At 45.2% G+C, this 13,140-nt stretch overlaps 1 protein-coding gene across 10 annotated transcripts in view; it reads right to left on the reverse strand.

Annotated features, from left to right (window-relative positions):
- Positions 1–13,140, reverse strand: part of LOC112238108 (voltage-dependent P/Q-type calcium channel subunit alpha-1A) — a 142,949-nt gene that overhangs the window by 22,666 nt on the left and 107,143 nt on the right. For 8 of the 10 annotated variants that reach the window (XM_042307080.1, XM_042307083.1, XM_042307082.1 and 5 more), the window contains 3 exons: positions 9,187–9,301; positions 8,384–8,491; positions 3,365–3,471 (listed from right to left, as the gene is read on the reverse strand). In XM_042307080.1, coding sequence (XP_042163014.1) covers positions 3,365–3,471; positions 8,384–8,491; positions 9,187–9,301 — 330 coding nt within the window. The remainder of the gene's footprint in view (positions 1–3,364; positions 3,472–8,383; positions 8,492–9,186; positions 9,302–13,140) is intronic. The other 2 variants (XM_042307078.1, XM_042307076.1) reach the window with 2 other exon arrangements.

Below are 13,140 nucleotides of genomic sequence, written 5' to 3' on the forward strand. Positions count from 1 at the left end.
CCTGATTGGATTTCAACCTTGACTTTTGACCCCCATTTGACCTCAAGCAGCTAAATGATCACTATCGGCAACCAGGAAATGAGAGTCGGTGGGTGGAGTTTGAGCCAGTCCAACAATCCATTAGAGCAGTAGAACAGCAAGATCAGGGAGGGAATAAGGAAGAGTTGAACAAGGCAGAACATCAGTGCAAAACCAATGGACAGATCGAATGGACAGAGAGAAAGGAAGAGAGGAGGAGAGGATGAGAAAAGGAAAGAATAGAGGTAGAAGTCCATGTGAGTGAATATCGAGAGAGAAAGGGGACACAAAGAGGGATAGAGGAAGGATGAAAAAGAGAGAGGAAGACGAGGACTGGGAGTAGACCTGTTGGGAACATACTCTTAGAAAAAAGGGTTCCAAAGGGTTCTTTGGATGTCCCCATAGGAAAATCATTTTTGGTTCCAGGAAGAACTGTTTTGGGTTCCAGGCAGAACCCTTTGTAGAAGGGATTTTACATAGAACCCAAAGGGGTTCTACCTGGAACCAAAAGGGTTACATCTGGAATCAAAATGGGTTCATCAAATGGTTATCCTATGGGGACAGCTTAAGAACTCTTTTAGGTTCTGGATAGCACCTGTTTTTCTTAGTGTAGGTGAAAATAACCACATACAGTGTCATTCAGTTATTACACATCCACTTAAAACTGACCAACTGCTACTTTTATGTCCGTAAGATATCTGGGAAAATGTTGTTGGGCCGCGTTTGGTTTCCAGCTGTGGGCCGTAAACCATGACGGCAGTGGGCCACTCCTGGGCCAGTATATACTTGCTAGCTGAAACGGATTATCAATGGTAAGTAGCTGTTTTGGTTTAAGGATTTCATGAGCGATGGAGGGTCAAGTTTAAAGTGGATGGATCACAAAGGTTCCAGGTCATACAAGGAAATAGCACACAAATATTTTTCCAAACAATATTTGTCCAATCGTCATTTCTAAACACTTGGAACAGTTCTTGTCCGAACCTGAACCGTTCGAAGCAAGGGTATTCCCATTCTCCAGGTCCCACCCCTAGTCTCACATCATGATGCACATGCTTATCTATGGCAACAAGCTCTACCTGGAATCATGCAGGGAAGAAACGCTCATCACTGGGATGGATGCTACCCTTCACTAGGTCTCTCCTTATCTAACACTATGGTAATAATACTGTCTGAGATGGTGCACTCCTCTGCTCCTGTCCTTCTGTAAGCAAGTAGCAGCAGGGGTGGGGTTGGGAAGGAGGGGAAGAGAGGTGGGGGTGCAAGGGGAGGGAAGTCCACTCCTCTGCTCCTGTCCTTCTGTAAGCAAGTAGCAGCAGGGGTGAGGGTTGGGAAGGAGGGGAAGAGAGGTGGGGGTGCAAGGGGGAGGAGAGTGAGGGGCAGCTCAATAAGAGGAGGTGTAGAGAGGGGTACAAGGGAGAGGGGAGAAGATGTGTAGGGGTAAAGGGTGGCAGAGCAGACATTGGCTGGAGAGCAGGATGGGCGACGATTGGATGAGGATGTTGCAGTGACACCATCAATTATCGTCATCGGGCTGTGACATGTCATGTGAGCATGCTGAAGAGTCTGAAAAGTTTGATAACATTTGTTGCCAAAGAAACGTCAGTGTGTGAGTGTTTGTGCTCTGTACATGTTTGTGGTCACGGGTAAGTACACCTTGGGAGCATTAGAGTAAAAGCACGAGGACCAGCTGGGTGGTATGGTTGTGGTTGTGAATGAAGACCAAGGATATGACATGGTCACGGTCAGATGTTCAATGACTTGACTCTATGGGGCGACCAACTCTGGAGTCTTCTCAGCTTGTCTTATGAGTCTTCCATTGTAGTTTGACAGGTGATAGAGGGTGGTTTCTACAGTTGTTTAGATGGTATCCTCCTTAGATAGCTCCATCATGTTCCTGAGGTGTTCCTGTGACTTGTCCAATCAAACTATCCCCTGACTCATACTGTAGGTCCCATCCAACCAACTCTTCAAAAAGCATGTACGTATATCTATACACATGGCTAAGGCAGGCTTGAGGTCAGTTTTTAAAGCTCAGACAGAGCCAGACTCTCTCAACTAACTCCTAGATCTTTCAAGATCCTGCCTCTCTCACGCCCTTCACATCATGTGTCAGAGAAAAAGAGGATCACTGTTTAAACTTTGAATTTAGTGACTATCCCTTCAAGACCAACCTCTTCCTTGTGCTATCCTACAAGGAAGGAATGCCAGATGGCAGAAATGAAGTCATGAGGAATTGACATGGCTGAGAGTTGTGTATAGAGAGTGGTAGCAGGAGGCCATAGCAGAGCAGGGAAAGTGGCATGCTTAGAGTGCAGTGAGAGAGGAGGAGCAGGAGGAGAGGAGGAGTAGGACTCTGTCTGTAAAATAGGAAACCGTGTATGTGTGTGCGTGAGAAATACAAATAAAACAAAATAAAACCATCTCCGTAATTTAAAACGTCATCTTTTACTTTACACTTAAAATGTTTCTGTAACTGTGTTACAAATACTGCTACAATTTGAACGTTTTATCGTCAGTGGCTTCACATGTGACTACATAAACACAAGATCCATTGTATTGGTTGTATATGCATTATCTCTGTCAACAGGGAATGGGGGCTACAGTGCAATGCTACAGTCCAGGGTGTAGGGCAACAGTCCAAGGCCAGGGTGTGGCTAAAAGGCTTGGCAAGACAAGCATCATCATCATTATCATCACCAGCAGTGGATTCACAGCCAGGGAAAGGGAGGATAAAGAGGAACAGGCTTAGGTGAGGAATGTACATTAACGTCGTACAGTCTTCGCCATCCGGAGCTGTGACAAAGACACCCAGCCCAAACCAATTCAAAGATGATCGAGAGGGTTCTCTATAGCAAGAAAAGTTCCTCTTCTTTAGAAATAATTGTGATTCAGAATTATATAATTGTGCTTGAAATATAATCAGCTGGTTTTCTGTATAGATGCTCTAGCAATAATATAATATGTAAAAATGTAATATAACATGGACCAGTGACATACTTTGTCCACCAGAGGGCCTCACAGAGTTTTATACCAACTAGGAAGGAAGGGAGGATGGAAGAACACAGAAAGGCAAGACAAGAGTGGGAAAACCCAATGGCAATGGTCCTCTAACCTTTGACCTCTAACCTTTAGCCAGGTGAGGTCAATGATAACAAGTGACCTTACAATAACGTAGTAAGTAAATGCTATAGTAAGACTGTGGGTGGGCGTGGTTGTGGGTTGTCACAGCTCCGCTTTGACCCCTGTACTAACGGCACAGCAGTATTTCTAGTCAGTCTGACTCTGTCCTCAGTCAGTCTGCTTGGTCTGAAGGTTTGGGGATGGTTCCTAGGGACAGTAGTTGTACCTGCTCCGCCTCTAGCCGCGCCTGAGAGCGCTTGGCCTTGCTCTGCCTGTAGTACTCCATGATCATCATGGCAGCGTAGATCTTCCCCACCGTCAGGTCTGTTGCTGCTGAGAGAGGGACAAGTTACCCTGCACGATTAGACCACTACGTATGGGACCCTGAGCGAGAGGGATGGGAGTAGAGGGGACGAGGCACGCACGCAGAGAGAGAGACACACACTCACACTGGCAAATACACACATATACACGAACACAGAGCTGATAGTCTTTTCACAAACAGACTCGGACTAAAAAATGATCATGTGTCACATTTTCTCTTTCTCTGGTTAACTGTAGTCTTTCTTTCTTGACATCTTTTATAAAACTGTATTTCTACTGAATGGTGGTCTTCAATCAGAAGACAAGACTCAAGACCACTTCATTGTGTAGATGGGGAACCTGGTAGAGGACTGGACAGTACCAACAGAACTGCTGGGGCTGTTTTGATGCTGTTTTGGCATTCTGAGGCAGGACCGATGGTTCCCCCTCTACTTCTCAATAGAAGGTGGACATGTTGTACTAAGTTCAATTTGGACCTTGTACTTTGTTATCTCCAAACACATAAACAAAACAGAGCTTCAGAATAGAAAAAAAATGCGATAACAGTCTTTGAAAGAGAGTCATTTCCAGGTTTCTACAGCAGATCACATCTTCACAATAAAAGGGCCTAAAGTCCAGTTCAAAAAAGTGTGTTCACCAGCATTATGATATTGGCCATTTCTGTACACCGTTTACCAGCATGCTAAATTGCCACACATTTTATTTAAATTTGGTTTGAACGTTATTAGCAGGGCACAAAAGCCTGTGCATTCTGGTAAAATGTGGTACAATTAGCAATCTGGTGAGTAGCTATAACACACTTGACCCAGAAGCCTTTACCTATACTGTAAATCATGCTTCCTTTCATATAATATACATCTAATATCTACATAGCAACCAGTGCTTTGGCACTTGTGCATTCCTTCTACTCCTGTATGTATTTCTCCAACATGCATAACAGCCAGTGTTCTGACCTACTGTAGTACTGTATGAACAAACCCCTGGAGTGTTCTGACCTACAGTAGTACTGTATGAATTAAACCCCTAGAGTGTTCTGACCTACAGTAGTACTGTATGAACAAACCCCTGGAGTGTTCTGACCTACAGTAGTACTGTATGAACTAAACCCCTGGAGTGTTCTGACCTACAGTAGTACTGTATGAACAAACCCCTGGAGTGTTCTGACCTACAGTAGTACTGTATGAACTAAACCCCTGGAGTGTTCTGACCTACAGTAGTACTGTAGAACTAAACCCCTGGAGTGTTCTGACCTACTGTAGTACTGTAAACCCCTGGAGTGTTCTGACCTACAGTAGTACTGTATGAACTAAACCCCTGGAGTGTTCTGACCTACAGTAGTACTGTATGAACTAAACCCCTGGAGTGTTCTGACCTACAGTAGTACTGTATGAACTAAACCCCTAGAGTGTTCTGACCTACAGTAGTACTGTATGAACAAACCCCTGGAGTGTTCTGACCTACAGTAGTACTGTATGAACTAAACCCCTGGAGTGTTCTGACCTACTGTAGTACTGTATGAACAAACCCCTGGAGTGTTCTGACCTACAGTAGTACTGTATGAACTAAACCCCTGGAGTGTTCTGACCTACAGTAGTACTGTATGAACTAAACCCCTGGAGTGTTCTGACCTACAGTAGTACTGTATGAACAAACCCCTGGAGTGTTCTGACCTACAGTAGTACTGTATGAACTAAACGCCTGGAGTGTTCTGACCTACAGTAGTACTGAATGAACTAAACCCCTGACCTACAGTAGTACTGTATGAACTAAACCCCTGAAGTGTTCTGACCTACAGTAGTACTGTATGAACTAAACCCCTGGAGTGTTCTGACCTACAGTAGTACTGTATGAACTAAACCCCTGACCTACAGTAGTACTGTATGAACTAAACCCCTGGAGTGTTCTGACCTACAGTAGTACTGTATGAACTAAACCCCTGGAGTGTTCTGAAATACTGTAGTACTGTATAAACTAAACCCCTGGAGTGTTCTGACCTACTGTAGTACTGTATGAACTAAACCCCTGACCTACAGTAGTACTGTATGAACTAAACCCCTGGAGTGTTCTGACCTACAGTAGTACTGTATAAACTAAACCCCTGGATTGTTCTGACCTACAGTAGTACTGTATGAACTAAACCCCTGGATTGTTCTGACCTACAGTAGTACTGTATGAACTAAACCCCTGGAGTGTTCTGACCTACAGTAGTACTGGATGAACTAAAACCCTGGAGTGTTCTGACCTACAGTAGTACTGTATGAACTAAACCCCTGACCTACAGTAGTACTGTATAAACTAAACCCCTGGAGTGTTCTGACCTACTGTAGTACTGTATGAACTAAACCCCTGGAGTGTTCTGACCTACAGTAGTACTGTATGAACTAAACCCTGGAGTGTTCTGACCTACTGTAGTACTGTATAAACTAAACCCCTGGAGTGTTCTGACCTACTGTAGTACTGTATGAACTAAACCCTGGAGTGTTCTGACCTACAGTAGTACTGTATGAACTAAACCCCTGGAGTGTTCTGACCTACTGTAGTACTGTATGAACTAAACCCCTGGAGTGTTCTGACCTACAGTAGTACTGTATGAACTAAACCCCTGGAGTGTTCTGACCTACAGTAGTACTGTATGAACTAAACCCCTGGAGTGTTCTGACCTACTGTAGTACTGTATGAACTAAACCCCTGGAGTGTTCTGACCTACAGTAGTACTGTATGAACTAAACCCCTGGAGTGTTCTGACCTACAGTAGTACTGTATGAACTAAACCCCTGACCTACAGTAGTACTGTTCTAAACCCCTGGACTGACCTAGTAGTACTGTATGAACTAAACCCCTGGAGTGTTCTGACCTACAGTAGTACTGTATGAACTAAAACCCTGGAGTGTTCTGACCTACTGTAGTACTGTATAAACTAAACCCCTGGAGTGTTCTGACCTACTGTAGTACTGTATGAACTAAACCCCTGGAGTGTTCTGACCTACAGTAGTACTGTATGAACTAAACCCCTGGAGTGTTCTGACCTACTGTAGTACTGTATGAACTAAACCCCTGGAGTGTTCTGACCTACAGTAGTACTGTATGAACTAAACCCCTGGAGTGTTCTGACCTACAGTAGTACTGTATGAACTAAACCCCTGGAGTGTTCTGACCTACAGTAGTACTGTATGAACTAAACCCCTGGAGTGTTCTGACCTACAGTAGTACTGTATGAACTAAACCCCTGGAGTGTTCTGACCTACAGTAGTACTGTATGAACTAAACCCCTGACCTACAGTAGTACTGTATGAACTAAACCCCTGGAGTGTTCTGACCTACAGTAGTACTGTATAAACTAAACCCCTGGATTGTTCTGACCTACAGTAGTACTGTATGAACTAAACCCCTGGATTGTTCTGACCTACAGTAGTACTGTATGAACTAAACCCCTGGAGTGTTCTGACCTACAGTAGTACTGTATGAACTAAACCCCTGGAGTGTTCTGACCTACAGTAGTACTGTATGAACTAAACCCCTGACCTACAGTAGTACTGTATGAACTAAACCCCTGGAGTGTTCTGACCTACTGTAGTACTGTATGAACTAAACCCCTGGAGTGTTCTGACCTACAGTAGTACTGGATGAACTAAAACCCTGGAGTGTTCTGACCTACAGTAGTACTGTATGAACTAAAACCCTGGAGTGTTCTGACCTACTGTAGTACTGTATAAACTAAACCCCTGGAGTGTTCTGACCTACTGTAGTACTGTATGAACTAAACCCCTGGAGTGTTCTGACCTACAGTAGTACTGTATGAACTAAAACCCTGGAGTGTTCTGACCTACTGTAGTGCTGTATAAAATAAACCCCTGGAGTGTTCTGACCTACTGTAGTACTGTATGGACTAAACCCCTGGAGTGTTCTGACCTACAGTAGTACTGTATGAACTAAACCCCTGGAGTGTTCTGACCTACTGTAGTACTGTATGAACTAAACCCCTGGAGTGTTCTGACCTACAGTAGTACTGTATGAACTAAACCCCTGACGTACAGTAGTACTGTATGAACTAAACTCCTGGTGTGTTCTGACCTACAGTAGTACTGCATGAACTAAACCCCTGGAGTGTTCTGACCTACAGTAGTACTGTATGAACTAAACCCCTGACGTACAGTAGTACTGTATGAACTAAACTCCTGGTGTGTTCTGACCTACAGTAGTACTGCATGAACTAAACCCCTGGAGTGTTCTGACCTACAGTAGTACTGTATGAACTAAACCCCTGGAGTGTTCTGACCTACAGTAGTACTGGATGAACTAAACCCCTGGAGTGAAAAGACTACTATAGAGAGTTGGTCTATAGAGGGGCACCCCCTGATCTCAGGCACAGAGCTGGGCAGACAGCCTGCTGGTATTGGATCCGGTGGATGCGTGATGTTGGGCCTACAGAACAGGCCTGTAATCAGTGGAATGGGCTGTTGGAAGTATTGCATTGGGACTTTAGGATGAGGCCTGCTGTGTACAGTTGTTAGGTTGGATGGATGTGTGATATGGGTGAAAGAAAAGAGGTCTATATGGGTGTGTGGGGACTGGGGCTGGGGGATGGGGTACATGGCCTGCTGTAGGGAAATGGGGCTAGGGCTGGTGGAGGTGTATGGAGGCTGGAGATGGAGATCCAAAATTAGGTGTGTCGTCTTCGAGGATTGGACTGGTGGGAATCATGGGATCTTGTGTGCGTGTGTTGGTATGTGTCTATGTGTACATAATAAGAGTGTGTGTGTGTGTGTGTGTGTGTGTGTGTGTGTGGGTGTAGGGGGCTGTGCCTGCTGTATCAGAGGGTGCAGCAGTGAAGGAGACTGGTTGAGAGAAGCTGTCCTCGGGTGGCATGAAGAAGTAGACAGACACTGGCATCGCGTCACGGTCCAAACACACTGCAACTTACACTTATGTGGCGTGACTAAGAGGTCCAGGGTCTTCTGGGAGAGATTGGGCCAAATCGCCATCATCTCTTTCCTCAGCTCTGCATCCATCTGGTGTTTGTCCACACCTCCTACACACACGCAATAACACACACACACACACAAGCAGGCACATGCACACAAGCAGGCACACACACACACACACACACGCACCAGTGTATACACACACATATAATAGCAACACACACACATAAACACACACATTCACATCAATACAAATACACAGCAGAGCCATAGAGGTGTAAGAATTCATGCACAGACATGAAAACACACATAGGCACACAGACAATGTGTTTGTTAATAGAGGTGAGCTTTGACTCCCAGTTTAAATATATAGTGTGGATGAGCCATGTAACACAGAGACATGGGGATTAAATGTCTGGCCATCTTCACTTTAATTGGGCCAACCAAATAAAGTAAGACTTAATTACATTGAAACTAGGATTGTTATTTCACATAAGAACTCTACAAAGTCTACAAAAAGAGAACTGTAGCCTATTTGAAACCCTATTACACTGACAGTATGGCTGGTAGTACACATTACATTCTATTGGTTAATAAGAACCATACAAACTCTATAGAAAAAGAGCTGTACTTAGGACACCGTGGGAGAAGCAGAGGGACCGATGTAGGTGTCAGGGACAGCAGGGTACACACGATACACAACCACCTTACAGTAGCAGACTGCCCTGCTCTGTTCTAGGGAAGACAAGAAACAGGGGGAAGAGATGGTGAAAAAGGCAAGCAGGTAAGAGGGGTTCCAAACCTTCCGTACCCTTGGCGATCTTGATGTCCAGCGCCGTGCGGATCAGGGCCATCAGGGTGGAGTTGAAGTGGACTGAGTTGTCGTCGGCGACCGGGAGGTCCATCCGCAGCAGCCTCTGTTGGAAAGAGACAATCGGGGGAAGGTGGGTGAGTAAAAAGGGCCCGCCCCCCAGGAAGGTATAGGTGTGCTCTGAACCTCCAGGTGAGGAGAGAGGGAAAGGGGGTTGGGGAAAGGGGGTTGGGGAGAGGGGGGTGAGGGGGAAGGGGAGGAAAGGGAGCTCTGTCATTTTTTGTAGCAGGTTCTATGAGTCTGTCTGTCAATCTGTACGTCTGTCTGTCAACTATATAATGTGTCATTGGCACTGCTACACCAGTTATGGCAGCTGTTTGGCAGCTGAGTTGTTATTTGGTACTGTCAGTACCAAAAAGATGTAAACATTGATATTTCAGTCATTTGATCCTTTCATGGCGGTGGCAAATGATACCATTATTTCTTTACAACCTGTGAGAGCCAAAGGGTTAAAAAGGTTAACATTACACTACCACTACTGATTACTATGAGTTGGTTGGTTCCTCTTGTGGGTGTTACCTTGTAACAGTCCTTGTTGTGTTACTTAGGAGGACCTCACAGGTTCAGTAGTGTCACAGCATTATTTATGCCTTCTCTGATAGAGGGTGTAGGATGAAGTTAGACTCTGATCCAATGTCAGTTTTGTGCGTTTTCCCCTTGAATGGTTTAGTTCAGGATTATGGGATATTAATCTGATTCTAGATCAGTAAGAGCAGACAGCTGGCTGCCACTAACAGAGCTCCCCGTAGCGGATTGGAGATTCACAGAGTTCAACAGAGACCAGGCCATAAAGCGATAAACCAAAAGTGAGGGACAGGGGGAGGGGAACGTCATCATTTTAATTTATCCTTTATCCATCTTCTGGTCTTGTCAATATAAGAGAAATGGACACGAGCCAACACACACACACATGCACAGACAACACACACAGACAACGTGACGTTAGAGTGTGTGAGACAGGCTCGCAGTAACCGTTGTCACGGCGACATCCCAGACATGCAGCAAGACCATGCCAACCATTCCGCTCCCCTACCCCAAAACCCTGTGACACATACCCCATCCTCCCCTGTCCCCCATGCAACATGCAGTGCACACACATAATGCTTCACAGGACAAGCAGTGGCACAGCCGCACACAGAAAGCATCCTCTGTGTGGTTTAATAATACAATAATGTTTATCTGTTTGGCTTTAGTAGTGGTTACTGGCAGGAGGATATGACATCATTGAAACTACATGTGCTACATCTATAGGAGATATTAGATGAAGGGCTGTTGTTGTCATACAGAGACAATAGAGCTGTAAAGCTCTATTCAAATCCTCTGATCTCTCAATGAATAATGGGTGCAGGGCCTGACAGAGTTAATAGGTGAGCGTGAGAACAGAATTCAGCCGATCAAGGTAATCTAAGAAAATCAAGATGGCCGCCGCGGAAGCAATTTTTTTAAAGGTAAGATGGGCTGAGGTTTTAGGTTAGGCTGCCTTAGGCCTGAGGAGGGCTATACAATAAGTATTAGGGGGTGGGGAAAAATACATCTCGTTATCAGAAAATAATTGAAAAGAGAGAGGGGGGTTGGTTGTGAGTGGCATTTTAGAGACCATTTTCAAAGCAAAAGAAGGGAGAAGTTGGAGGATGAGAAGAGGTTGGAGGATGAGAGAGAAAAAAGACAGAGAGATAAACAGCGAGTGATAAGAAAAAGAGGTTGAAAGTGATAGAATAAAAGAAAGATCTACCACCACACAAGCTGGTCGAGTCTGTAACACAGCATCCTGCCTGAAGACTACTGTCTGTCTGTCTCTACAGAACAGAGGAGAGTGGGGGTGAGAATTTAACACTACACATACAGGGGACATTATTCTGTGGGTCAGAGGTGAAGGTCAAGTGTGAGGGCTTTGACCTCTCTCATTGGGCCGGTAGGTAGTGATGGTGGGTGGGGGATAGGGGACAGGTGAAGGGCAAGAAGGGGGGTCTCTGGGTTTTTAATGTCAAACTAAGGTCATCACCTACAGGATGACAGTTTACACAGGGAAAGGGGAGAGAGGTATTTTCAAAGACTGGACTGCTATGGTTACCCCCTGACACAGTAGATGGAGGTGGTGGGGGATGGAAGGTTAGAGGTCAAAGTCTGAAGGAGGGGTTCTATTACAGGGGACACTTCAGGAGGGAGGCTGTTAGGACGGAGGGACAAAATGGAGGGAGGAGAAGAAGGGAGAGAAAAGAGAGGATAAAGCAGAGAGGTGGGGCAGGGAGAGGAGAGCTGAGCTGATAGGAATGAATGAACAGAGGACAGAAAGGCAGAGAGATGCAGATATGCAGAGAGAGAGAGATGGAGAGAGAGAGGCAGGTAGAAATAGAAGGAGAAATAGAAAGATAGAGAAATGGCAAAGTGAAGAATAGAAAGAGAGAGAGAGAGACGCGGAGAGAGGGATGCTAGAGATCGAGGTAGAGGTAAAGATTAGCAGAGATGCAGGTAGGGAGAGTAGCTGGGAGCATAAGGAGGGTTTGAGGGACAGTAAGTTCTGGCAGTAGAGAGATCTTCTGTGCCTACAGACTGTTCTGCTAGCTGCCCCTGAGGCTCACAGCGATCTGACTATGAAGGGACACGTGTGTGTCAAAAGAGTGTCATAATGTGTTGTAAGGTTTATAATAGGGGGTATGAGGTTATATTAGAGCAGTGGTCACTACCATCCCCGGTCTGAGAGAGAGGGTGTGTAGGACAGGTTTCTGTCCTTGATTCTGTTGGTCAGCTAATCAGCAAGACCTTGATTAGTTGAATCAGAGAACTGTTAGTTCTCCAGGACCAGGGTTGGTGACAACCAAATGAGTTGGGTATATGAGTGTGTGTTAGAATATCTGAAGGATTTCACAGGTATAGAAGGGTATTTAACGGGCATGAGTGTGAGTCGGTGTGTGTGTGACTGTGTATGACAGTGTGTGAGAGAGGTAATGGTAGTGCCCGTGTGGTGGTGGGGGTGAAGGGGCAGGCATGCGAGTGGCGGGTTAGGAGGAGGGGAGGAGACAGCATGTGAAGAGGGGGCTGGAAACAGAGTAGAACTGCATTGACAGAAGAACGGGGACGGGTGGAACAGATTCACTTGCAGATTTTACTACAGGGCCGAAGAGATTCTACTACGAAAAAGAGGCTAGACGTTATTCTGTGGCAATGATAACAGTTAACTGGTTAGCAAACTACACAACCAACTAGATAGACAACAAACTATATTCAGCTCTCTGTCCTCTACCCAAAAAATACATCCTGATTTGTATATGTTGGACTACTGTACAAGTAAAGACAGAGACCTGCTCCTCTGTGTGTGTGTGTGTGTGTGTGTGTGTGTGTGTGTGTGTGTGTGTGCCTGTGTGTGTGTGTGCCTGTGTGAGTGCCTGTGTGTGTGAGTGCCTGTGTGTGTGTTTGCAGTAGCGCTATCCACAGGACGGAGAGACTCAGAGGACAGAAGTCGTACGGACCTTCCAAGCCCGGCTGCACACGCATACTGGTGTGTGTGTATGTATGTGTTTTTGTCTGTGCATGTGTGTTTAGCTGTGTGTATACACTATTTTGCCAGCTTGGCCAAACATTTATCTATATTTTTGTATAAATAGATATCTTTAATATTTTTCCACTAGTATACATTAAAGAGGTCACTCTAATGTACACACCTGTTTAGAGTAAATATCAAAGTTTGAGATCCCCTGAAGTGTACTTTAGCCAAAGCTCCTATAGTTACCACAGCTGATTTGATGCATTCTATTCCACTATGCACTCTACTCAGATTCTTGTAAAGCTTTGACTGGCAAAAACAACATGTGGGTGTTTGTGTTTGATAATACGTGTGTTTAAAGGTGTGTGTGTGTTTCCGTCAGTATACACGGTGCAAAAGAGCTG

Source organism: Oncorhynchus tshawytscha, linkage group LG27 (genome assembly GCF_018296145.1).
Source record: "Oncorhynchus tshawytscha isolate Ot180627B linkage group LG27, Otsh_v2.0, whole genome shotgun sequence".
Taxonomy (NCBI): domain Eukaryota; kingdom Metazoa; phylum Chordata; class Actinopteri; order Salmoniformes; family Salmonidae; genus Oncorhynchus; species Oncorhynchus tshawytscha.